General features: G+C 32.0%; 4 protein-coding genes across 5 annotated transcripts in view; all 4 read right to left on the bottom strand.

The window, feature by feature from the left end:
* Window positions 1-25107, bottom strand: part of LOC125834031 (uncharacterized) — a 509901-nt gene that overhangs the window by 434753 nt on the left and 50041 nt on the right. The gene's annotated exons all lie outside the window — the stretch shown is intronic.
* On the bottom strand, window positions 9371-12850 carry LOC125833838 (probable serine/threonine-protein kinase At1g54610). The gene is made up of 7 exons (XM_049513004.1): window positions 12440-12850; window positions 11520-11804; window positions 11114-11431; window positions 10549-10770; window positions 10332-10426; window positions 9789-9885; window positions 9371-9715 (listed from the first exon to the last, which is right to left on the bottom strand). Exons 1-7 carry the CDS (start codon window positions 12848-12850, stop codon window positions 9371-9373), a joined length of 1773 nt encoding a protein of 590 aa, XP_049368961.1.
* On the bottom strand, window positions 15720-17867 carry LOC125834032 (light-harvesting complex-like protein OHP2, chloroplastic). The gene is made up of 2 exons (XM_049513212.1): window positions 17393-17867; window positions 15720-15922 (listed from the first exon to the last, which is right to left on the bottom strand). The coding sequence occupies exons 1-2, from the start codon at window positions 17761-17763 to the stop codon at window positions 15808-15810; spliced, it is 486 nt and encodes a 161-aa protein (XP_049369169.1). The 5' UTR covers window positions 17764-17867; the 3' UTR covers window positions 15720-15807.
* On the bottom strand, window positions 18673-24667 carry LOC125834027 (xanthoxin dehydrogenase). Its single transcript, XM_049513205.1, has 2 exons — window positions 24571-24667; window positions 18673-19804 (listed from the first exon to the last, which is right to left on the bottom strand). The coding sequence occupies exons 1-2, from the start codon at window positions 24597-24599 to the stop codon at window positions 19006-19008; spliced, it is 828 nt and encodes a 275-aa protein (XP_049369162.1). The 5' UTR covers window positions 24600-24667; the 3' UTR covers window positions 18673-19005.

Genomic DNA, 25107 nt, shown 5'->3' with positions numbered 1-25107 from the left:
ATAAGTATCGTGAGTGGGGTACGATTCTGCCACTAGATCACTAATATTTGTTGGTTTAATACTTTTGTTTTTTATTTGATATACTTTCATCGATAAAGACGATAGAAAAAATAATTTCTCTAGTCTTGGTGCTAATTTTTGTGCGTGTCTATTGATTTGTGATTGGTAAACTGCATAGACTAAGTCGATCTATTTGCTTCTGTCTAAAAATATGTAGTTATTTAATAGTAATTTCACAAATGCATGTAGATCAACTATACAAAGATAACATCGACTTACAAACTTAGACTTTGCAAAGGTGCGAAATATTTCATGAATTTCTATTAACTTTTCCATCAGTGTGAAAATCGAAATAAACTAAAAAAATGAAAGCACAAATGAAAGAAACGAACAACCTAGGATTTCAAATATATTATGATGAAGTACTATAGTTATGGGTATCAATGTTTTTTTTTTTACAAAGCAATTGATTTACTAACCGAATTGAACCGATTATTCAATTGTTTAAATAAAATCGAAAGTTCAATTTTATTTAAATTTATAATTGGACTATATAATTTTTAAAATTTATAAAAATAACTGAATAAAATAACAGAATCGTACTGAATATATTTAAAGATATGTTAAAAAATAGACAGTTTAATTAAAATATAATCTACATTTGAATGAATTGTGGGTGGTAAATTTCATGCACTTGTGTATGTGTATAAATAATCATATAATATACTATATCTACAAAAGTTAAATTTGAAAGAAGTGAATGAAGTAGAAAATAAATTAAAAATGAGAGACAAGAGAGAGTTGATCTGATGGTAAGCACTCGTCACTTTCAACCTTAAGGTTGTGAGTTCGAATCCCCAAGAAAGCATGATGTGGGAGCTCCTAGGGAGGAGTTTAAAATAAATTTGAGATGGGTGGGGGGTGGGGGGAGGATAATAAGAAAATTAATCTTTTTTATAATAATAAAATTGTCCCTAATTAATACATTTAATAACAAAATAATTTTTGGTATATAAAATATAGTCATTAGCGACGATATAATTTGTCGGTAGTAATAACCTTTTTAGTGACAAAATATACTATTATCTACAAAAAATATACTTTTTACGACAAATGAATTTGTCACAAATGTTTAAGCATTTGGGGACGATTTTTCTTTTTGTAGTAAATATAATACTTTTAGCGACGAAGCACTAAATCGTCTTTGTATACTTTTAGAGACACATTTAGTGACGACTGAGTGACAAATTATTTTTCGTCTCACAAGAATTTTAGTGACGAAATATGATTTATAAATGACGAAATTATTTGTCCCTGATAATCGAATTTGTTGTAGTGATTATTTCATTTTTCTTTCTTTTTTAATCTTTTTATTGGTGGCCCCAATTTCTTTAAAGCTTTTACATTTTTCTTTATTTTGAGTTCTTCTTCTTCTTCTTCTTCTTAAGGAATCACTATATTTGTCGTCATTGATTATTTGATGGAAGCACATCCAACACTCTACCTATAAAAAGGAACTCTTAAAAATAGAAAGGGGTAGAGAAGATGATGACTTTCATCGAAAAGTCAATAATTTTCAACTTAAAGTTCATGATTTTTCCGTTTGAACTCGCCAGAGGATTCACCGGAGAAGATCACCGAAAAAGAATCATGAGAAAGACAATGATTTATGTTGAAAATTCTATGACATTTATGCATAAAATTCATGATTATATTGTCTAAATTTTTCAAAAGTTCACCGAAAAAAATAATTTCTCAATCTTTGTCTTCTCTATTCTCGCCGGAGAACTACCAACAACCACCACAATGTTATTTTTATGTTTGATCATATCATCAATAACATATTTGATAATCAATTACACACAAAAAATACTAATGAAATACTTGATTTACATATATACTTATCAAGATTTTTTAAAGAATTCTACAGATCTGAAAATTTTTATTTGTTCCATCGGTCATAATGGTGTTGCCCCACCGCCTATCACCTTTGCCAATATCTCTATACGTCATAATCGACTAACTAACTCTTATTTTCTCTTCAAATTTTTATTTTTTTCCTTCAATTTATGAACAATGGAGAAGAAAGAAGAAATAAATTTTAAAAAGAAATATGTATGGTGAAAGAAGGAAAATGCCTAGATTTTTAATTTTTTGTAAAAGTTAAAGAAAATATCAAGGGTTTTTAATTTTATTTTTTTAAAATAACATTATTTATTTGTGAAAACGCGTGTACAACACTTTTTTACACAAAACAGAGATTGTCTTCGGAAGGGGGTATTAATATCACTTTGAACAAGATTAGGTGTGTAATCGATCGCCACAATAATTTGAGCGTATAACTGACTTTTTGGCATAAATTCAGGAGGAAATTTATGCCTTTTCCCTATATACTTTGAAGCTTGTTTTTTTTTTTTTTAAAAAGTATGTACCATTAATTCGGTTTCAAATAGCTAAGATATGTAATTATTTTTTTATGAGTTAAGTATGTGATTTTATTTTATTTATGTTGATAGTGGCCAAATTTAAACACGAACTTCAACTTGATTTTGATTCAGAGTTTTTGAAATGATCTAGAATTTTTAGAATATAGGTGTATCAAAAAGAAAGAGGAAAAAATGTGTCAAGTAGAAATCAATCCATATTCTTTAAGATAACTAACTCAACATTCAGTCAAATGCATTATTCAACTTTCTTAAAATATGAAATTAATAATATTTGATCAATCCTAAAATTGATCATAAATTCAGATGGACCATAAATTAAGCAATAAATCTTCCCCTGTCACAACATTGTGTGGAACATAAAAACTAAGAAATTTAAGAAAACATACTTTTATTAATTGCTTAGTTATTTACTTTGCACCTTACATAGGTGGCAAACCGAAAATGTACTGCATAACAATATATATATATATATATATATACTAGATAATGTTGCCCGTGCATAATATAAATGGTATATTTTGGGGCTAATAACCGAGTTTTTGAAGCGATTGTTTGCGTGGATAAAGGAATACGTTTTTTTATCACAAATCTGTACTTTTTTTGACGCTATTTAAGGCATAATAAGACTACCCACATACAACATTTTTGAAATATTTTATGTTGTCAATTATCATCATTTATAGTATTTTTACGATAGATTCACTTCAAGAATCAGTGGAATTTTTTGTATTTTTTTTTCAAAACATATTTTATGTTGTCAATTATCATGATTTATAGTATTTTTACGCAATTTTTAAATATAAAAAAAATAAGACAAATAAATTAAAATGGACCCAATATATGTTATTTTTGTTGTCTCAATTTATGTGACACAAATGAAATTTGGAGGGTCATCCAAATTTTCATATTTTTTAAAAAAATGTTTGAAGTTATTAATTATTGTGATTTATAATATTTTTATGTAACTTTGAAATAATGTACATTACTGGTCACTTTGTCCTAATTTATGTGATATGGATAAAATTACAAAATTAACCCTTTTAAAATGTCTTTCAGATATTTTAAGTTGTTAATTATTATTATTTATAATACTTTTTTGGTAATATTAAAATGATATGTGTTATTTTTTCTGTCCCAATATATGTGAGTCTGATAGAATTCTGAGAGTCAATCTATTTTATTATATAGCTTTAAAATATTTTAAAGCTTTTTAAGTCATTTGTAAATGATATATGTTGCTTCCTTGATTGAGACTTTTCCATTTGTGATATATATATATATATATATATATATATATATATATATATACATATTCTATATTATTTTAAACGGGAGTTTATGCCCAAGTTGTACTATATAATAAATATAATATATAATTTTCAAGAAAGTCCCATTCTTGAATATTATATATTATAGTTGGGTATAAACTTCCTTTTAAAAGTCCCACAAGGATAATATATAATATTCAAGATTGGGAAAAGTCCCAATTTTAAATATTATATATTATATTTGGGCCTAAACTCTCTTTTATAATATAGTAGAATTTGGGCCTAAACTCTCTTTTATAATATAGTACAAAATAGAAAATATATATTATTTTTTAAATTAGAACACAATCAATGTAACTTGAACATTGAACTGTTTGATTTTTTTATTTTATTTTTTATTATTATTATGATTTATTTCTTGACTAAAGGACAATTTGAAATTTCTTATTTCTCCTCTACTAAACCCTTGAAAATAGCTCGAGTCGAGTTCATCCTTAAAGGGTGTTAATTAGCCCATTAATTTATTAGTGTATCCGTCTTATATCAAATAAATATAAAAGTATTATGAGTTGGAAAAAGAATGGATAGGGGTCTATGTGACCGTTTTTTAATTTTTGCATCTCTTAGAGAATATCGTGACTGTGAAAACTCAAAATCAAAGGATTTATCTGCTTCATGATAGTTTATGTTGCACATTTACTCTCACAAAATTTATCTCAATTTATATGATGTAGTTTGATTTGATACGAAATTTAAGAAATGTGAGAAGAGTTGCAAAGTCTCAAAATTATCCTTAGAAATAAATTATTTTATAAATAGAAAAATACACTCTTGTGGATTTTCTGTCAAATAAATGCCAACCCAATATGAATAAAATATTAATAGTATTATTAGATAGTTACCGAACTATTTACGATCAGAGGCAGATCTAGGATTTGGAGGTCGTGGGTGTCACATCGTCCAAGTAAGATAAACGGGTCGGTTCCTCCATTTTTAGATTATAATTCGGGTTATTTATCTTTTTCGATTTTTATAAACAAATTGATCAAACATGCATGTTAGTAATATTTTCTTTTAGATATTCTGAGGTTAGAGATAACTAAACAATTCAATTTTTTATTTTAAGGAATTAGAGGCCTTATTCTCTAAAACTTTGTGGTAAAAAGGATTTTCCACATTAAAAAATCGAACTTTTATAAGTTGTTGAAATATAGTAGAGAAAGAATAAAAATTATAGTTTCAACCCCGTCATCTTACTTGGTAAGAAAGTCGATGAAGATCGAAAGAACCTTTAAATTAAAAGAACTCTAACATAATAATATTCATCATTTTTAAAACTTAAAAAAGATACTATTTAAATATATTCTTAATAATATTTATGTGACGTTCATAATTCAGTTGTCATTAATTGATAAAGAATACACATGTAATACTCAAATTAAGAGATTATTAATTAGTGAAAGAGAAAGTACAAAAATTAAGAATTAGTTAGAAGCAAAAATGAGTCGATTTGAATTATTAAAGAATAGCATATAAATAAGAACCAATGGAAGAAAATAAATAAATACTAAAACCCTTCCCACATTAATAGGAAAAAAAAGATTTGAGAAGCTCTTTGAGAAAGGCAAAAAATTATTGCCCAAAGCAAGGTTCGAAACCGCATTGTGAGTGTGACAAATAACATCTTCTGCCAATTGCACGTTTCACAACTTTGTTTATTGAGTGGCAAAGTTAATATATATTGATATCTTATACGTATATACATATATATACAAAGTTTTAACCGAAATCACTAGGTGCCGTGGCACCCCATCGTTACACATAGATCCGCCCTGTTTACGACTGACTGAAAAGAAAGTGTATTGTAAAATTGACCTAGAAAAATTAAGTGCTCTATGATTCAATACAACTTGAACTATCCCCAATTTCTCTCAACTTTTGCAATTTTCACAATAACGTATGTATAGAAATACACTCTATTTAGTATTATTCTTATACACCCTATCAAATAAACCCTTTAACGATTTGTTGAGAATTATTTATTGCTTCACATTGGCAAATCAACATGTTTTCAACATTAATTATAAGCATGAGTGATATCATAATTCATGCAATATTTTACCATGTGAACTAGACAAAGTAGAAATAAAGTTGTCCATCTTTTGTTAAAATATTTAGCAAGAAATCAAATGTGAATTTCTATCCATGTTAAAGTAATTCTTGTGACAATGATGATTAGCCTAATTAAGAAACAAATAAAGTGAATTTAATCTCTTAAATGAAGGCTTTTCACACAACCAAAAGCTTAAAAGCAAAAAAAAATTAATTAAACAAGTTGGTCATTAACAAAATGTTACTTTCAACTATATAGTAACCCTACAAACAAACCAAAATGTGGACTATATACACTTTACTAATTGGAATTGCATTATTGTTGCCTTTATTCTAAATAAAAACTATCATTTTATTGCAAGGCATAGTTGTGAATTTGGCCCCCACATGATATGTTGAATTGCCCACCACCATGTGAATCCATTAGAGCAAAGCCCCTCAATGTTAAATGTCACTTCCCCTGTCCAACTTTTATATGTGATATATTATGGATTTTTACGTAATTTTTAAATATATAAATTTTATTTCAAATAATGTATTAATTTACTGTTATTAAAAATTAAAAAAAATACAAACTCTTGAAATTCTAATGATACCACGTGAATTGAGGGGGATGAAGCAATACACAACACCTCTTTTTTTTTTCTTCCTAAAACATTAAGTCCCCACCACTATCATCTTTCACTTAGGAGTGGAGTCAGATAGGATTGAAGGAGTTCATTCAAATCTTTTTAAATTTAAAAATTATATTATTTATATATGATTAAAAAATATTTTTAATATATGTATAGTAGATAATGAATCTCTAACTTCTTCGTGTGTTTACTTCTCCATATTTTAAACCTTCTTAGCAAAAATTCTGATTCCACCGATACTTTCTATCACTCTCATCATTTTCAGCGTGGGCAACAAAGCTCCCCTCCAACTTCCCAACATCATCACATGGCCTTCACACTCCATTTATAGTTTCTTTCTTACATACATCATCTTCTAAGAATTTTTTTGCCTAACGTTAGGAAACATATTTGGGAAACTAAGGCAAGTCTTTAATATTACATGCCCCTCGATTCAACTTACGATAAATTTGAGCAAGTTATTCAACGATAAGGATCGCATATTCGAGACTAAATTTAAATATTAGAGATCAAATTTATTAGTCTATTTTTCATAGTCGAAGGGTAAATTTGAGTTAGTCTATTAATGATAAGGGCATATTTAGATTAATCAAATTCAAACAAAGTGAAGAATTATTCTATTTTTCACAATTGAGGGACATTTTTGGCGCATTTTCTTATTTATAAGATGGATACTAATTTAATTACAATTTCAAGAAATATGAGAGTCAGCTATTAAAAGTTGAATCTATCAAATATTTAAATCCTGAATTCACATCAATTTTTTATCCAAAGTGGTAGATAATATTGGTAACATTACAAAGAATTGTAATAAGGAGTTGGAAACAAATGAAAAGGAAAGAAAGATGTTACATTACATCAAATATATACATGCACCACTCCCACACCACAAAAAAAAGTGTTGGAATGACATACAAAAAAGATAGATCACATTCATTGATAAATGCATGCCTAGCTATAAAGTATGTACTTTCCAACAAAGCCAACTTTTATTTTCCTCTCTTTATTGAGACATAAAATTTACAATAAATCTAAACTAAGGATTATACATGTGCCATATATTTTATAATATGCATTATTATTATATATGTCAGCATGCATGCCCTACTAGCTACTTTACTCTATATATATAACTATATTTATGAAGAAAAACTCCAACAAGAAGAAAAAAAGAAGATCAAATCAATTACTCCCCTCCCAAAATAACTAAATGCAAGAAAAGCAAGAAAAAAGTGTTATGGAAAAGAGTAGATCTTATCCACAATATTCATCTTCAAATAATTCAGGTGAATTTGGGAATTTTCAAGATGATCAAACAAATGTATACACATTTAATGGTCCAACAACAAAAGGATTTGCACCATCAAATGATCCAGAAATAAAGAGGAAGAAAAGAATTGCAGCTTATAATATGTTTACTACTGAAGGTAAAGTAAAAGCTACTGTAAGAGAGAGCTTCAAGTGGATCAAGACTAAAATTAGTGATATTCGTTATAATGTTTGAATTAATATAAAGTTTTTTCTTCAAATATGGTATTTGTTCATTTTGATGGAAATTGGTGATGGGATTTGATCAATTGTGGGCAAGTGTCATGCATGAATTGAATGATCATGTATATGAAATAATTTTAAAGCTAATTAGATGAGATTGTTAGTTTTCGATTTCTCAGATGATCAGTCAACTAATAATTATTATCTCAGAAAATGATATTTCTCCTTGATTCTAATTTTTTTCAACAAAATAATGTCTTTTTATTTATGAGATTGTGTTTTCTTTAATTTGTTAAAACATTTCATTTGGTGAGTTTCAACTGTTCCATTTTACTTTTACCTCTCACCAACATAAGAATCGAGTAAATTCGTGTCCACCTAAACTTGCTTAGGCTGATAGAAAGAAATTATCAATCTAGTATTTTATTTTATTTTTCATGTTATAACTTCATTAATTGTTTTACGATACGAGTGCCTTAAAAAGTAAATCAAATGTTAATCACCATTTAGTAAGGATTTCACTTTTCTAAAAAAAATATTATTTTTTGAGAATAATTCAATTGTACACATGTATTGTACACCCAATCGATTTCTCTGGATAGATGGGGTGTAAAATATCAAAAAACATTTAGCAGCCGTTTGGCCATAAAAATCATATATATATTATTTATTTATTTTAAATTTTTTGAAGTTGAATTATAATTTCTTTGGCTATATTTTTGTAAAGGAAAGAAGAGAACATTGTTGAAAAATATGTTACGAACTATTTTTCAAATTTGAAATTCAACTTCAAGTTTGATCTAACACTAATTTTCATGTAAAGTGAATAATTATTTCGAAAAAAAAAGGAATAATTTTGATTTGTCAAACAGGTTCATAAGATGACGATAAAGTAAAAAGAAAAAAAATGTTCATAAGATGACGATAAAGTAAAAAGAATAAACAATCTCTTGTCCCAAAAAAGAAAAAGGGCTCGATCAATGTATGGGTTGATTTCCCTTTTCTTTTTTTCAACAAATATCAATCTGGATTTATTTCTGAGATTTTTGTTTCAAGGAATTAGATGCTATAATGATAATAACAAGTTGCTTGCTTTTAGTGTTAAAAAAAAATAGTGTTTCTTGATTTTTAAATGAAAATTTGATTATACCAAATCATGAGCCAAATTTTCTTTTTTAATCTATTCCAAAAAGAATGTCATTTTCACAATTCACCAATGTAATGTATAACTTTTAATATAGGCTTTCACAATTCCACAATGTAATGTATAACTTTTAATATAGGCCTCAAGTTATTTACCCCACCTATATAAGTTGCAAACCAAACCTTAGAAGAAAATAATTAAACGATTTAACTTATGTACACCGATAGTGTGAAGATTTTTTGCACTATCAGCATAATTTAGCGTGTTGTGACTTTAGTCAGCAATGTCGTGAAGCTTATGGAATTTTTGATGATCAAGATCTCGAAAAACTTTGCTTGATTGAGACCTTTGGGCTCGACTCAATCTGTTCATCGCGTCCTTGTTGTTGTTAGTTCGGTTTCTTCTAGCATTTGGCAACGGAGGTTTATTCTTGATGTTTGTAGTGGAATTAGGATGAGATTCAGTACTTGTCGGAGAACTCTGAGGACTCTGAGATTTTTCAGTTGGCTTTGAAGTACTTGAAGATGTGCTTGTAGTAGTTGTAGTAGTAATAGTAGTACTGCTACTTCCTGGCTCTAGTAGTCTAAAGACTGTTGAAAGTCTACTCTTTATTGGCTCCTGCAACATACAATTCTTGGCATTGAAGTGTTTGATCTTAGTGTTTGATAGGAGCAAAAACTGAAAAATGTACCTCATTAGAGCCAACGTCGTCTGGTTTTGTTTCCTCTTCGTCTATTACTTTCTTTTTTCGTTCCTTTTGTGATTGAGAGCGTTGTCGAGTCTTGTGCCTGCATGAAAGGGAAACAGAATAATGAGAACATGAATGTCAAATCACTTCAATAGAGACTTAAGTTTGGGATTAGATGATTTGGGCAATGTAACAGGACATGAAACTTTATTTGCAAAGTCATTATTATTGTTTTGTTAGTGTAGTGTGTTTTGCTGCAATTTTGTATTTTTCTTCTTGTCTCCAAAAACAAGGCAGTCTTTGGGGTATCCGATTATCAGTGAAAACAAATGAAGAACTTAGCAAAACAGATTAAACTAAGCTCAAGCTTGACATATTCTTCGAAAATGGACTTGGGACCTAATTCAAACGCAAAAGCTAACTTTTGAGGTGTGGATTAAGGATTACAGTCCATAACCTCGACTTATATCTGGCTCTAACAACGCTAAACACTGAATTCTGATGTTTCAAGAAAACAATTTTGGACGTATAGACGAGCTCACTTACCTTCTCTTCTCAAGCTTTAATGCTGCCACAGGATCCTCCTTATAGACTACAGGCAGCTCAGAGAGTTCACATGCCAACGGGCTCGTACTAAAGAACTGTATTGAAACATTTTCCGAAATCAAGAGACAAAAGAACGTCATTTAACCAATCACCTCTAAATAGGATCACAAACTTGTAGTTAGGATGACATTGAATTGATATGTCAATTAACATTTACCTCATCTTGGAGAGCTGAACCTGCAGAACCGCGATTTGCAGGATTTAGCGCAAGAAGAACGCTTAAGAGCCTCCAAGAAGATGCAGGGAAGTGCCTGAAAGCTTCCTTCTTGTTAGACCTGTAGGTATATGGTGGCCTGAAGGTAGTCGAAAGTTTCGTTTTCCTCCAGTAATCCTCTGTAGGTGTACCACAGAGCTTGAATATCTTGTGCAGCTGTTCCACCTACAGCATTTTTCAACAATTATAGTATTGTAAACATTATTTAGAACATGCTGAATTAAACAGCGATTGCTAAAAATTACTTCCACCGTTTCAATTTGTCCGTCTTACTTTCCTTTTTAATCTGTTTCAAAAAGAATTCCTCTTCCTTTTTTGACAACTTCTTAATTTCAACTTTACATGACATGTGTAAGATCACAACATTCAAAAGTCTTGTTTACTTTCTTAAAACTCCTTATCAAGTCAAAACCAAACAATCAAATTGAAACAAAGGGAGTAATAGCTATTAGCTTCTTGATGATCTACTCAATCAAACATTGGAAAATTTTCAAAGTTAAGCTAGTACCTCGGTGCGACCTGGGAGAATGGGCCTGCCTGCAAACATTTCAGCCATGAGGCAGCCTGCACTCCAAAGATCAATACCTATTCCATAATCTGTAGCACCTAATAGTAGTTCTGGAGCTCTGTACCAAAGTGTGACAACTCGACTTGTAAGAGGACGTTTCTTTTCAGGATTAAAGTGATTTGCAAGTCCAAAATCAGCAATTTTTAGCATCCCATTTTTGTCAATCAACAAATTGGATCCCTTAATATCTCGGTGCAAAATACCCCTCTCGTGGCAATGCTTCAGCCCCGAGAGCAGTTGCTGCATGTAACACTTAATCTGAAAGAGGGCAAATGCTTTGAAAATCAGCAAATGCAATGGCAAACATCAAATGTTGAAAAGAATGGTGTGAAAATGTACTGCTGACCTGTGCTTCACTGAGCCTCATATCAGGCCGAGATATTATGCTAGTAAGATCAGACTGCATGTATTCGAAAACTATATAAAGACTATAATGCATTCTGGAAGTGGCCAATCCTTCAAGCTTTATGATATTTGGATGGTCCAATTTCTGCAAGATCATAATCTCTCGAGCCATGAACTTTATACTCTCTGGTTCTGAGGTATCAAAACGAACTTTCTTTAAGGCAACAATCATCCCAGTATCCCTGTCCCGCGCTCTATATACATTGCTATAAGTCCCTGAACCTACCTAAAATATCAAAAACTAACATTAAATTCAATTTAACCACTCAGCTTTGCATCCAATACACTCACAAAAAATGCAAAAAAAAAACACAAAACTCAATCTAATTTAAGCCTGATGTTTCTTAATTAAACAAGAGTATTTACTGGAAACTTCTAGTACAACAACATACCCAATGAAATTCTACAAAGTGGGGTCTAAAGAGGGTACAATGTACGTAGTCCTTACCACTATCTCTCAGAGGTAGAGAGGCTGTTTTCGAAAGACCCTCAGCTCAAGCAAATCACAGCAGTAATAAAACGGAAAAAGATAGTGGGGAGAAACATGACAACTAATAGCACAGCAGTGCGGTGCATATATGCAAAGGAACCGTAACAAGAAGTCAATAACAACAAAGTGCGATCACCTAAACATTGTTAAACAACAGATTATATCAAATACCAAAAGCAAAAGGCTAGAGTTTAAGTTATATATTACTGAAACTTGACTAGTTATATCAGGTCATAACTCATTTTTCAGGTTAACATAACCTGACAGTGTAAAAATTCTTTCTTTATACCGTTAGTGCATAGAACATAAACTCGAAGGTTAATTCCAGCATTCCACTGTTCAAATAGATGGGAAATTATGAAGAGACATACCTTGTCAATTTTTTCATAAGAATCAGCACTTTTTGGGACTAAACCAGACAAAACTTCTCTTGGAATATTATCAACTAACCATTTTGGCCAACCATCTATTAACTCTTCCTCCTCATGTGTTGTTGTTGTTGTCTTGGTGACTTTCCTATCAACATCATTGTTCTCATTAGTTTGTTTGTTTTCTCCCTCATTTGTGATCACCAAATTGATCCTTTCATTGATAGTATCTCTGTTTGCATCACTTAATCTCCTACCAGCAGCATTTTTCTCCCTTAGTTCATGAGGCCTCTGTCCAGTAGACCTCCTTGGCCTAACATGTTCTCCTCTACCAACATATCCACTCTCTAATTTCAACTTCTCTAGTCCCCGAGGCGGCGAATGCATTGAAGGCTTTGCTTGAACACACCCCATAAGATGGAATATCTTTTCAAGTTTCTTAAATAGTTGTAATTATATTGACGACTATTAGCCTGTCTGGCCAAGCTTTGGAAATCTAAAAGTTTGAGTTGAGGCGTTTGGTCAAGTTTTTATGAATAAAATAAGTGTTTTTGAGCGATAGCAGAAGCTGAACAACATAGTGATTCCCACAAGCACTTATGGAACTTGACCACGTGCTATTGGCAAAAGTGTTTTTCAAATTGATTAGTCATACATAAACGGTTAGTTTCTAAAAGTACCACTTCAAAAAATATTTCTGACAAAAAGTAACTTTTCAAAATAAGCAGATTTTAAAAACTTAACCGAACAGACTATAAATTGTGACATAGTCAAGAAAAGGTCATGAATTGTTGATCAAATCCAGCAAAAAGAAGACATATGGAGAACAGAGAAGGAACTGGAAAAAAACTGCAGGCTGAGCTAAAAATATGAGAGTATATATAGAAAATTAGAGTAATTTTTTTTTTTATGAAAGTGACAAAAATTTAGCCGGCACTGCCGGCCATTTTCAGCACAACATTAAAATTGTCTTCATGCTGTTGTAGTCTACTCCATTAGATGGCATATTAATTTAGTTTATTAAAATAAAATGAGTTAAACACGTGTTAAATAGGTTATAAATGCTTCGAATTTAACTTATATACATTACGTCACTAATTAATAACATGAGAAATAAAATAAATCAAACTTCATGTTGAGAAAATAAAAATATTGCGACTTCACTTAACATTTCATGAGTGGTGATAAATCCTTGTTTTTTTTTCTGAATATACATTGCTTTTCTTTTTACTTTCTCCGCTTCTCCCTTTCCAATTTTAATAACTTAAATTGCAGTAAGTTTCATCACATTGTAAAAAATTTAATATTCTTTTTATTTGGCTTATTTATTACTACCATTTTTTCAAGTTACAATAATAATATATTCAGTATAATTTCACAAAAGTGTGGCTGGAAGAAGATAAAGTGTATGCAAACGACTTTAGCTTATCACTACTTTGGAGGTAGAGAGGTGTTTCCTATATTTAAACTCCAAAATCAAAGAAAATGCAGACTGAAGCAATATAGAGAAAGAAATATGCAAATGGAGAAAGTTCTGGTAAAATACTATAGATAACCTATTAAATCATCCTAATTCCTAATAATAATCATAATAAGACAAAACAATAATAGAAATGTAAAAAATCATAGATAATAACCAAACTCAATGGACAAAATAACTACGAGAGTATAACCACTACTAATAATACGGCTAATAGTATAGAAGAATAAGTGAGTCGATGCTCAACTATTTAACTAATTAACCTCCTACCTTCTTTTTTGTGTTAGCAGTGCACCAAGAGGCGGAAATCAATCTTAGTAAATTATGATACGACGCTACAGCTATTTTACTGCTGTGAGCTGTGGAAAACGATTTTTTAGCTTGTTTGGATATATATGGTTATGTTACACCTAGTCTCGTAATATATTGTATCCTATATTACTCCATATTATTTTAATATTTAGATAGATTGTATCATTTCATGTCATTATATAATATTACATATCAGTCATATAAGAATAAACTTACAAAAGAAAAACAGAATATGAAATAGATTTATAATAAAAATGTTGAGTAAAGATTAAAATAAGATAAAGGGAAAATGCATAAGTACCCCCCAACCTATGCCCGAAATTCCAGAGACACACTTATACTATATTAAGGTCCTATTACCCTCTGAACTTATTTTATAAATAATTTTCTACCCCTTTTCGGCCTATGTGGCACTATCAACCAGATAGCTTGAAAAAATTGTCAACACGCGCTGAGCCCAAAAGATAGTGCCACGTAGGCTGAAAAAGGGTAGAAAATTATTTATACAATAAGTTCGGGGATAATAGGACATTAGTATAGAATAAGTGTGTCTCTGAGATTTCGGACATAGATTGGGGATATTATGCATTTTTTCTAAGATAAATAATAAACAAAGTCAAAATAAAAAATAAGAAAAGGTAACAATGCGACTATAGCAAATAAGTCGTTATACAAAATAATTTTTTTTGTTATCAGTAATAAATTTAATGATATGCATTATAATTTAAGTAACAATTTAAATAAATATTATATTTAAAATAATGTACTTACAATCATCCAAACATAGTGATTTGAGCTAATGATGGCTACTGCCAAAAATGTGTTGTCTTTTTTCGTTCTTCCTTGCGATATAAAAAGTGTTGTCTTGAACAAGAAAAGAATTTGGTATATACTCCCCGTCTCCGCCACATTTTAGATTTTAAAACTCAAATAAGTCTATTTTTAACAGTAAGTTTTCATACTTCTAAATATTTTAAATTGTCAATTATTGTGACTTATAGTACTTTTTATGTAGTTTATAAATATATAAATTTTATTTTAAATAAATTGAAAATTTCATGCGTAAATTCTCAATCAAACTTAAACGATTTGACTATCGAAAAACGAATGCATGTCGATATTTACTCATGTCGCCAAATTGAAAAACATCTCCGAAATATTTTTTAAATTATTTTATAAAAAATAGAAAAACTTTAAATAAAGGGGAAAAGGTCCAAATTAGCCTCTAAATTTAATTTGTGAAATAATTTGGGATAAAATATTTCGAGATTGATCTTTAAGGCTACACACAAGCAAGCACGAGAGAACCGCTTCCTCTAACCAACTAAACTACAACAATTACGAGTTACTTTTTATAAGATAATAGTCAAAAACATAATGAACGGTCACTTTTTTCACATCAAAACTATCTGTTGTTCCATTTTCTTACGTGAATTATCACTCAACTAGGACTATACTGTATATAGTGCAAAGACTGGGCTCAAACAAATAAAATTTGAAAGGAAGCAATTGTATTTGTTTTACAGAAAATTACAAAGGAGAGTATCTTATGGCAGGATTTAGTGGATATGGAGGAACCTCATTCCAAGTCTAGTATCCCAAAATTTGAGAGAAGGATCTTAACTTGATCCACAAAGTCAGAACCAGTTGCATATTCTGTTAACATCCCAACAGCAAAACCAAACATTGCCCATCTGTTCAACAGACATATATAATCAGTACAATATCAAAGTAAAAAAACAGTTAACTAGTCGAATTATCAAATAAGAAACTATGTTCAAAAGCGATACACGATTATCAGTTCATAATGCTCACCCGTTTATACGTCTCTTAACAGTAAATGGAAGTGTTACTGTGCTACCACAAATCTGTTTAGTAATGTCACCAACATACTCTCGAATTTTTGTTCTTCATTCCTTGTTTTAACATAAGGAGGAGAGAGAGCCACATAAACCAACATTTCTTTTCCAACTTCTAAGCTACATTGCTTGGACTCTCAAAAGATGTTGCACATGAACTACTTTTGGAAGATTTCAAATGCATCTGGCAGTATTTTTGAAAAGTCCGAGCAACATATATAGCTTCAGAAGTATCTACGTCTCTAAAACTGTTAAGGATATGAGAGTTATTGTTGATTGATCATCATACAACTCAAAGTCTTTTTGGTATTGGAGCTGCTATTTCCTAATTCGAATTTGCAAATTATTACTATTTTTTTGGTTACTATAATTCTAACTCCAACCAGCTTGGCTGCATACCGCGTGGTTGTACATTCTATTTAGAAAAAATACACACTTCTTTACTCAATTCAGCTATCCATTCTCTTAAATTGGTTAAGAAAACAAACCCGCCTTTAAGAAATTTAAATCTCAAAGACAAAGAGCAAGGGAATACATTATACGCCACTTAGAAAGTACATCAACTACATGTATATTATGATCCTAACAAGCCAGCCAAAATGAGTTGTGTCAATTATGTCAAGGTTTTGCACTTGTCCTTAGGCAATCATCCAACGCAGCGGGCAACTTAAATCACTCGTGGAAATAGTGAAATCTTAGAAGCTTTTTTTTCGACAGGAGGACTTAAGAAGATTCAGTTGCAGGTGTTTCTGTTAGGGCTACCACAAGTATATTCTACGACAAAAAAATGTCTCTTCGATGGATTTAATGATAATCAAGTTTTAAGTCTCTCGAAAAACAAAACTTTAACTTAGACCACATAGAATGGAAACATAAATCTTTGGTTTGAGACATCTCCATCTAATAGAACTTAAACCAAATTAAAGCACCAAACTCTGCTTGTTTCGCCAACTACCATTCTAGAACAACTTAGATCAATGCTAAAATTAGTCATATAGCCAAGATTACTAAATTGTCGTAAAAACAACTTCTTATGGTTTCCGACCCAGTGTCCGGAGCCCCGACTAAATCCAGATCGCCCACTCCAGGGACTACTAGGGGTGTCACTCCCAACAAAATTCTCTCGAAACCTCTGATTAAGGGCAGATGAGTCAATCACTGCACCACAACCCATGTTGGTATCATAAAAACCTCTTAACACAGTATAAACTGGATCATTGATATTCATTAAACTGAAAAAAAGCAATTAAGGATATTACTTAAAATTAAATTAATCCGAATTCTCTCAAATTGTTAATTAATTACCTGCCATTAGAAATTTCATTCTTTCCAATAAAACCAAAGAAGGGCCCTTGATTAGCTTCTTCAAGCTTCTTCTGCTTGAAATACTCCTGAAGCTCCTTAGCCTTTTGCCTCTGGAATTCCATTGTAATTACATTTTTGCCCTCCACTGCAACCTGCTTAGGCGGAGGCGAAGAAGATGAAGGTGAAGGTGGTGATGGTGGGGTAGGTTTCACAGGGGTAGGGGGTTGTACCATAGGTCTTCTTAAAGGGCCATCAGCTTGAGAACTCCTAATGGTAAGTGTAGTAGAAAATCTGTAATTATAGGAAGTAGAAGAAGAAGATGGGTTTTGAATTTTGATGCAGGGGAAGGAAGAAGATGATGCTACTGACATTTTTTCTGTCAATTTTTTTGTGGATTGTTGAAGAAGGGGAGGGAAAGTTTTGTGGAAGAATATGGTTCAACTGTTAATCAGAAACTGGATAGTGAAAGCTGTTTTGTGGATAGTATGTGGCCAAGTTTCATACTACAAACTTTACAAGACATTGTCAATACCAACTTGTACTTTGTATACAAACTCACTTGTTTCCTATTAGATTTGAAACTTGTAAAAAATATAATGAGATTTTGAAGTTGTAACTTTTGAAAATTGAAATTATATTTGAACATGTATTTACTTGAAAAATAGATGCAAATTTTGTGAGTAAAAATCTAAAAATTGATATGAGTAAATATTTGGAAACATAAAAATATTTGAAGATCGGAACCTTCCTAATTTATTGCCAAATGCTAGCAACATTCATTAGCCCTTCTTAATTGGTTAAGAAGCGTGGTGAGATGATTGTCATTCTTAATTAAATTCCTCAAAATTTAAATTTTGAAAATGAATTTTTATTACAAAATTTTTTTGACTACTCGACATGAACTTGGATTAATCAAAGGCATAATACGTAAATATGTCTTTTAACTTTAACTCATTTCATATTTATACCCTCTAATTTTAGGTGTGCACAAGTAGTACATAAATTTGTATAAACTTGAACAAATACACATATTATGGCCAAATAGAGCTCATTTGTCTATTCAACTTTATATACTTTTTAGTGTTTACTTATTAACATTCAAAGTTAGAGAACATAAATGTGAAATAAGACCAAGTAAATAGCACATTTATGTATTATGTCAATACCAAATTGATTAAAAGAAAAAGAGCAATTCTTTTTTTTTTTTCTTAACCCAAGGATTTAGAAATTAGGAAATGAAAAGTCCATGAGGAAAAAAGGTATTGCCTTTGCTCCACAAATTTCCAAAGCAAATCATAAAAAGGAAATCACTAATCAGTTGGAGTTTACATTATAATGTACTGTATATTGTCAACACACATGCTTATACAGCAAATTGCAAAGCAACTCTATTTGAACTTGGCAATCTCACCCTTTAACTTCAGGAGAAGGGAATTGGGGGGGGGGATCCTCACAAAGGGGGTCGCAGTGACCAGGCCCGGGTGATTGTATAAGTTTTGTTTTTTCTTTTAGCATAGTGCTTTGGAAGACATAAGCAGGGTTGTTTGAATGGAAAAATCACAAACAGTATGACAATCTCTTGAAAGTTCCCTATAAGATCGATCAACATGCAGCTATCTGAAGACCCGAAGGGAGTGATTAACACACGAGAAACCACCATCGACCATCAGATTATGCCCACTTATATACCTTGATTCATCACTGGCTAAGAAAAGCACGGCATTAGCAACATCATTAGCCATCAACTCCACGCCCTGCAAGTTAGCATTCCTGGCAACAAAATCACGAAAACCTTCCATTGCATCATCAGTCTTTTCATCCTCAGGCAAGTGAGCCAGAGCTAATCCAGTTGCAACAGCATAAGGAGAAACACAATTCACACGTACACCATGTTTTCCCATCTCAGCTGCAACGTTCTGCGTAAGTCCCAAAACAGCATACTTGGAAGCTGCATAACCATGAGGTCCGATTCCACCAATGGCACTTGCGACACTGCACAGAGATACTATTGCTCCCTTCTTTAGTGGTATCATTATGCGAGCAGCATGCTTCATTCCAAGGAAAGCACCTTTCAAGTTCACGTCAAGCACATTCTCAAACACAGAAAGTTCATAGTCACGGATATCTCGAATAGGGGGCCCAGACAACCCGGCATTATTAACCATTATGTCAAGTGTACCAAACTTTTGAACAGTAAAATCAACTGCATTACTAATATCAGCTTCTACAGTCACATCACAGTGGATAAAACACACATTCTGGTCATTACCAAGGGTCTCACAAACATGCTGTCCAACTTCATCTCGAATATCAGCAATGCATACTTTTGCACCATGCTTATGAAATAGACGTACTATGCTCTCTCCTATGCCAGTTGCCCCTCCAGTGACTAAAGCAACTTTTCCCAATAACCTGATATATCAGATGAATGGTCAAGTGAATTTCCGGGAAAAAAAGATAACTTTAAGTGCATGGTGATAGCTTCATCGAAAGAGAGTTCTCTTATAGTGAAAAAAGAAAAACACTTCCCTGTCAAAGGAAGGATTTAAATCTTCAACATTCCTAACAAGAGACTGAGAGAAGAGTGAGAACACTTAAGTTCCAGTCAGCATCTTAATGGTTGAGCAGGAAATAATTTATAACTTAAAACACATTATTCACATTTGGGGGAGAAGGGGAGGAATGATCGGAATTAGAGCAAAAAATGTGGGGAGAGGGAAAAGGGTGACACCTCTTATACTCAGTGTTGTTTACGACCAAAAGGATAAAATAATGAGAGACAAAAGTTGTGCTTGAGCTAATAGTACAACTTTTGCAAGTAGCTTGATTACTGAAGTACAATAATAGGATATAAAACCACATCCAAGGTGTGATCTAGTGATCAGTAGAAAGGCTGAATATCTCATGGAGAACAGTAAGAGATTTAGACCTTGAGAGTAGATATGCTAAAGGTTGTGTAAAACAATAATAAATAATCAATTTGGAGAGTTTTAAGTACTGTAAAAGGATTAGAGTATGTCTAGAATCTTATTGAGATAAATATCTTTTGAAACTTGAAAATTTTAAACATTTAAACTATGTATTTCCATGTCATCAAAGTTATTGCCATATCATTAAGATACCTAGAGTATCTATTTTCTTTCCTCTGTGATAGCAAATTCAGCCTTCAGGTAACTTTATCTCTAACCAGCAATAGTGAAATAGAACAAATCAGATAGGATATTTCTCCAAACATCATTGTTCGACAAAATCTGTTAATATCTGACTTATCAGAGGAAGTACTTTGGGTTCTCCATGTGCTATCGTGATTCCCAAGTTCATTTACATTTGATCAGCCATTGAATCATTTTTTTTCTCCTGAGACGTAGTCTGTTCCCAAGCCATAGTCGAAGAACAAGTAATGAAGAAGTTGAAGAATTTCATTTCATGGGATTTCGGAGAAAAACAAGAGAGGGAAATATGATATAGATACAAAACCAGTGGCGAGTACCTTACACAAATCTAGACCAGCTTGAGATTATATAAATGCAATTTGCTATCCGTTTGTATCAAAATATTGGTAAAGCGAATGCATAACTTAGTAATTTCATTCGAGAATATGCTATTCCAACCAATGGTAAGAATTGACTAAAAAATGAGAATGACACACCTACCCCATGGATTTTCTAGTCCAGAAACTCAGATGCTAGAAAGAAAGGAAAACTGCATTGAAAGGTCAAAACTAATCTTGTTTCTAAGTCTATCTTTTTAGCACCATACCACTAGAAGAAACAGAGGAAAAGTATAGCAATTTGTTTCACAGTTACATCATAAAAGGTGCATTAAACAGTGTATCCATGGTGGATAGCTAAATTTATTAAAAATATAACCACCCAGGCAATGTGCATGCAGGCTTTTCTTGATACTAGAAAACCTCAAAAGGAGTGTACAAGTAAGAAGGATCAGACCTTACCTAATTGGGTTTGAGCTAAAGAGAGGAGCAAGGGACGATGTGTCGATAGCACACCTCTTCTTTTTTTTTGAAACATTAAGGTAAGTGTCCATATCACACCTCTTGATTGCACATATCACATTGATCTTCTGTGAACTGCAGACAAGATAATACATGGTGGCTTGTACAAAACCTTGGTGTGCTTTAAGGCAGCTTTTGGTTACACATAAATACGAAAAAGTCTGAGTTAATTCCAGATGGGAAGGTGCAAATCTTTGTTGTTATGTATCTGGAATTAACTCAGACTAGAAGATGGAGTATCTCATTATGCATCAGTACGAGAATCATTGTCGCTGCTGCAGCTTCTCGTACAACACGTACCTCATAGGTACAGGATGGAGTATCTCCCAACTAAATAATTGTACTTGCTTTTAGAAGAAAGTTTAAAGATGTAGAATATAGGACCTTGGTGGCGAAAATAGAAGGAAGACTGAGCGGTCTACGATCCAGTATTAGTGAAGAAAAGGATAAATCATCCTAATTAGATTATTATGTCTGAGTATACAGACTAAATTTACATTTTTATTCATTATACCTACCTTATACACTTAGAGAATTAAGAAAATATTGTGAGGATTCTTATGGGAAGGGTAGAGGGGGAAGGAGATACCATCTCGTGGAATGGAATAACGAAAGCTCTAGCCAAGGGGAGAGGCTGGAACATTAGCACATTTCTCATCTGCAATAAGTTCATCTTGGGGAGGTCTGGTTGCAAAGAGAATTCTCTATGGAAGATGGTGGTCCTCGCCAGATATGTATATCAGCAATAGGAATGCTTCTGCAAGTACGTCGTGACCATTAAAGGACGACCTTTACAGAAAGGAATCATGAAGCGATGGAATGAGCTCTCAAGAAATGCTGGTCTTGCAATGCTAATGGAATTGGTACACATCTGTTGTTGAATATGTGGTGTTGACGATCAAGCCTGAAATATGAGCTTCCTTGCTTGCTGCAGATTACAATGCATAAGGAGGCCCAAGTAGCTGAACTTCTTCGACAAGATGATGTCATATTAAGATATCCATTAGATGACCTATCTTAGACAGGAGATGGGACCATATTGATGAATATTGCGAAGATACTTTAAACTAGTTATGGAACAGAGTGTTTGGAGAGGTTCATCCAATTAGGAGGTTATCGGCTAAGCCACACTCTGATTGTTCGATTGATATCAGTGATTCTAGGCCCACGTGTAGGTCCATATTTTAGATAAAAGCACCTAATGTCTTCATGAGATATGCATGTAGGAGTTCTATGCTAATGGCACACAATTTGAGAAAGAGAAGACAGACAGGTAGTCAGTTTGTGCTGTATGTGAACCACAACTGGTGAGGACATGGATCATACACCGCTTTGAAGTTCCGCCAATCCTTAGTGTACTCTATGTCTGAAATGGCATGGGTGCTACCTAGAAAGTTTCAGAACACTGGTCGACTTGTACTGTGAAGAAGTGGACGCTGAAGAAATGGATTTGTATAATACTTCTTCTCTGTGCAGTTTTTGGATGATTTAGAAAGAAATGATAGGAATAATCTTTAAAGAGGTAGAAAGTCCAGTATGGAAAATTAGAGTCTCCTTTTTATCTCATTTGTAAGTTTAACATAAAAAAAAATAATACCACATTCCATAGACAACATGCTGTATGTTTTTGGAGAGTGCACTATGGAGAATCATCTTTTTCTTCATTGCAAGTTTACTTCTCAAATTTGGGACATGGTCTTCAACATCCTGGGTAATATAAAAGGGTGCATATTTAAGTTTACTCTTCGGTTCCTTCTAGGATGGCACAGGAAGAATCTAAACACAGCTTCATACCCATGTTGGTGCACAACTCTAGCTACAATCTGGTGGTCCACTCGGAAGGAGAGGAACAACAGATTATTTTAGAGCAAAGAAGATTATACATCTTTCAGGATGTTTTGATGATCCTAATCAGAGCCAACAAGCAGATCGAGCTGACATTAGGGGGATTAATCTTAAGCACAATTACACACTAGGATTTGGTGCAACAAGGCCCCTAGAGATGTAATGATGGTTTGGCCATTGTTGATTTCCTTAGAGAACAACATGTTTACTCTTTTGACTGCAATTTTTCCCGGCATTCACTACTTGTTGATACTTCAAAAAAAGTTATCACATTTTTTAGTTTACCCATCAAAGAGGAAGTCCACTATGGAGAATCAGTTGCTCCTGTTTATGGCATTCGTATTAGGCATACTACATAAACAGACACTCAAACTTGGTCTCAAACCTTTTGGGGTGGCTCGGATGGTTGGCTTGGGACTTCCATAATGGAGGTCACAAGTTCGAAACTCCTTACCTGCGACAAAAGGAATTGCACAGGAGCGAGGCTTACTCTGTCTGCACCTAAAGGATAGCCATTTCCCTTGTCATCATAAAGCTTGGCCTCAACTGGCAAATAAGTACTCCAACTTTCAAAATTGTACATCTAGACACCTCAACTCATCTCTACTGTGCCAGTTGAACACTCCAACTTACAAACGTCAACATCAAGTGTCCAAGTTGGGATATAGTTGAGACAAAGTTGAGGTGTCTATACATGCACTCTCCAAGTTAGAATGCTTACTTCACAACTGAAACCAAATTTAAGTGTTCGTTTATATATATTATGCCTTTGTATTATTGATACAAAATTATATGGTCACAACTAGGTGGATTCTTTGGAAGTTTTGATGTAAATCCACAATGTTTGCAATGACATCAAATTGGTGTATTTTCGAACAAATCATTCCAAACTTATTAAAAAAAGAATCATTTACAAAAGGTAAACATAGGGTTATCAAATTAAATCTTAAAAAATGAAAGGATTAAGAAACACTCAGAAAAAAGAAAATATATATATATGAAAAAACTTTACACTCTGAGTAATCAGTTTCTAGGTTTGGCAATTTTTCAATCAAAATTCATTCTCAATTAAAAACCTTACTAAGGAAAACATAACTTTAAAGACAAAAGTAAAGGCTCACAAATGCCAATGCCAATAAAACCTATCCTACCAATTTTTTCCCTAAAATAAGAAAATATAAATCTTAATAGCTCTTTTACTGTATTAGTTAAGCTCTATTTGCCACCTTATAATTCCCCTAACCCCAATTTTTATTTTTTACAAAAAAAATACACATAAAAACAAGAAGCAAAATTGAATTATAAGTAATTGCAGCAATACCTTTGGATAGGAAGAGAAGTATCAGCCATGGCAGTGAAGTTCCTTTTTTTCTATCAGAATAAAAAAATAAAGGAGTGGAGATGTCCAGTGTTTAAATACTACTCCCCTTGTCAAATTGTGTGACGTATTTTAATTTGGAGTTTAAAAAGAGTAAAAATGAATTTTAGAAGTTTATTATTCAATTAAATATATTAAAGTATTTTTTAATTTTATAATCTTAACCATGTTATAAAATCAAATTAAAAATTATATTTTAAAAAAAATGAACTAAAAATAATAAAATAAATTATTCAAATGAAATATTTTATATTCACTAATTCACATAAAAACGAGAAGAACACAATTATCCAGCTACAGTCACATGGATGTTGATAAAAAAGAATTTAATCACAAGGGTATTGGTTATGGGATTGCCCCAAAATGGACGGCTTTTGAAAATGACTGGGATATATATAAATAAAAATGTAATTTAATATATTGGTTAAGTTATTGTGATAGTTTGATTGTAACGACCCGCTTCGTAATTATGAATGAGCT

Source organism: Solanum verrucosum, unplaced genomic scaffold (assembly GCF_900185275.1).
Source record: "Solanum verrucosum unplaced genomic scaffold, falcon-dt-bn FXZP01000108.1, whole genome shotgun sequence".
NCBI classification, from domain to species: domain Eukaryota; kingdom Viridiplantae; phylum Streptophyta; class Magnoliopsida; order Solanales; family Solanaceae; genus Solanum; species Solanum verrucosum.
The sequence above is the reverse complement of the archived record's forward strand: the minus strand, read 5'-3'. Positions and strand labels throughout refer to the sequence as shown.

Coding starts and splice junctions, on each gene's coding strand:
- LOC125834027 (XM_049513205.1), bottom strand. CDS start 24,599: ATGGCTGATACTTCTCTTCCTATCCAAAG. Junction 19,805..24,570: donor ACTTCTCTTCCTATCCAAAG/GTATTGCTGCAA, acceptor CTGATATATCAG/GTTATTGGGAAAAGTTGCTT.
- LOC125833838 (XM_049513004.1), bottom strand. CDS start 12,850: ATGGGGTGTGTTCAAGCAAAGCCTTCAATGCATTCGCCGCCTCGGGGA. Junction 11,432..11,519: donor TGAGGCTCAGTGAAGCACAG/GTCAGCAGTACA, acceptor GCCCTCTTTCAG/ATTAAGTGTTACATGCAGCA. Junction 10,427..10,548: donor GTTCAGCTCTCCAAGATGAG/GTAAATGTTAAT, acceptor GTTTCAATACAG/TTCTTTAGTACGAGCCCGTT.
- LOC125834032 (XM_049513212.1), bottom strand. CDS start 17,763: ATGTCAGTAGCATCATCTTCTTCCTTCCCCTGCATCAAAATTCAAAAC. Junction 15,923..17,392: donor AATGAAATTTCTAATGGCAG/GTAATTAATTAA, acceptor TCTGTTGAACAG/ATGGGCAATGTTTGGTTTTG.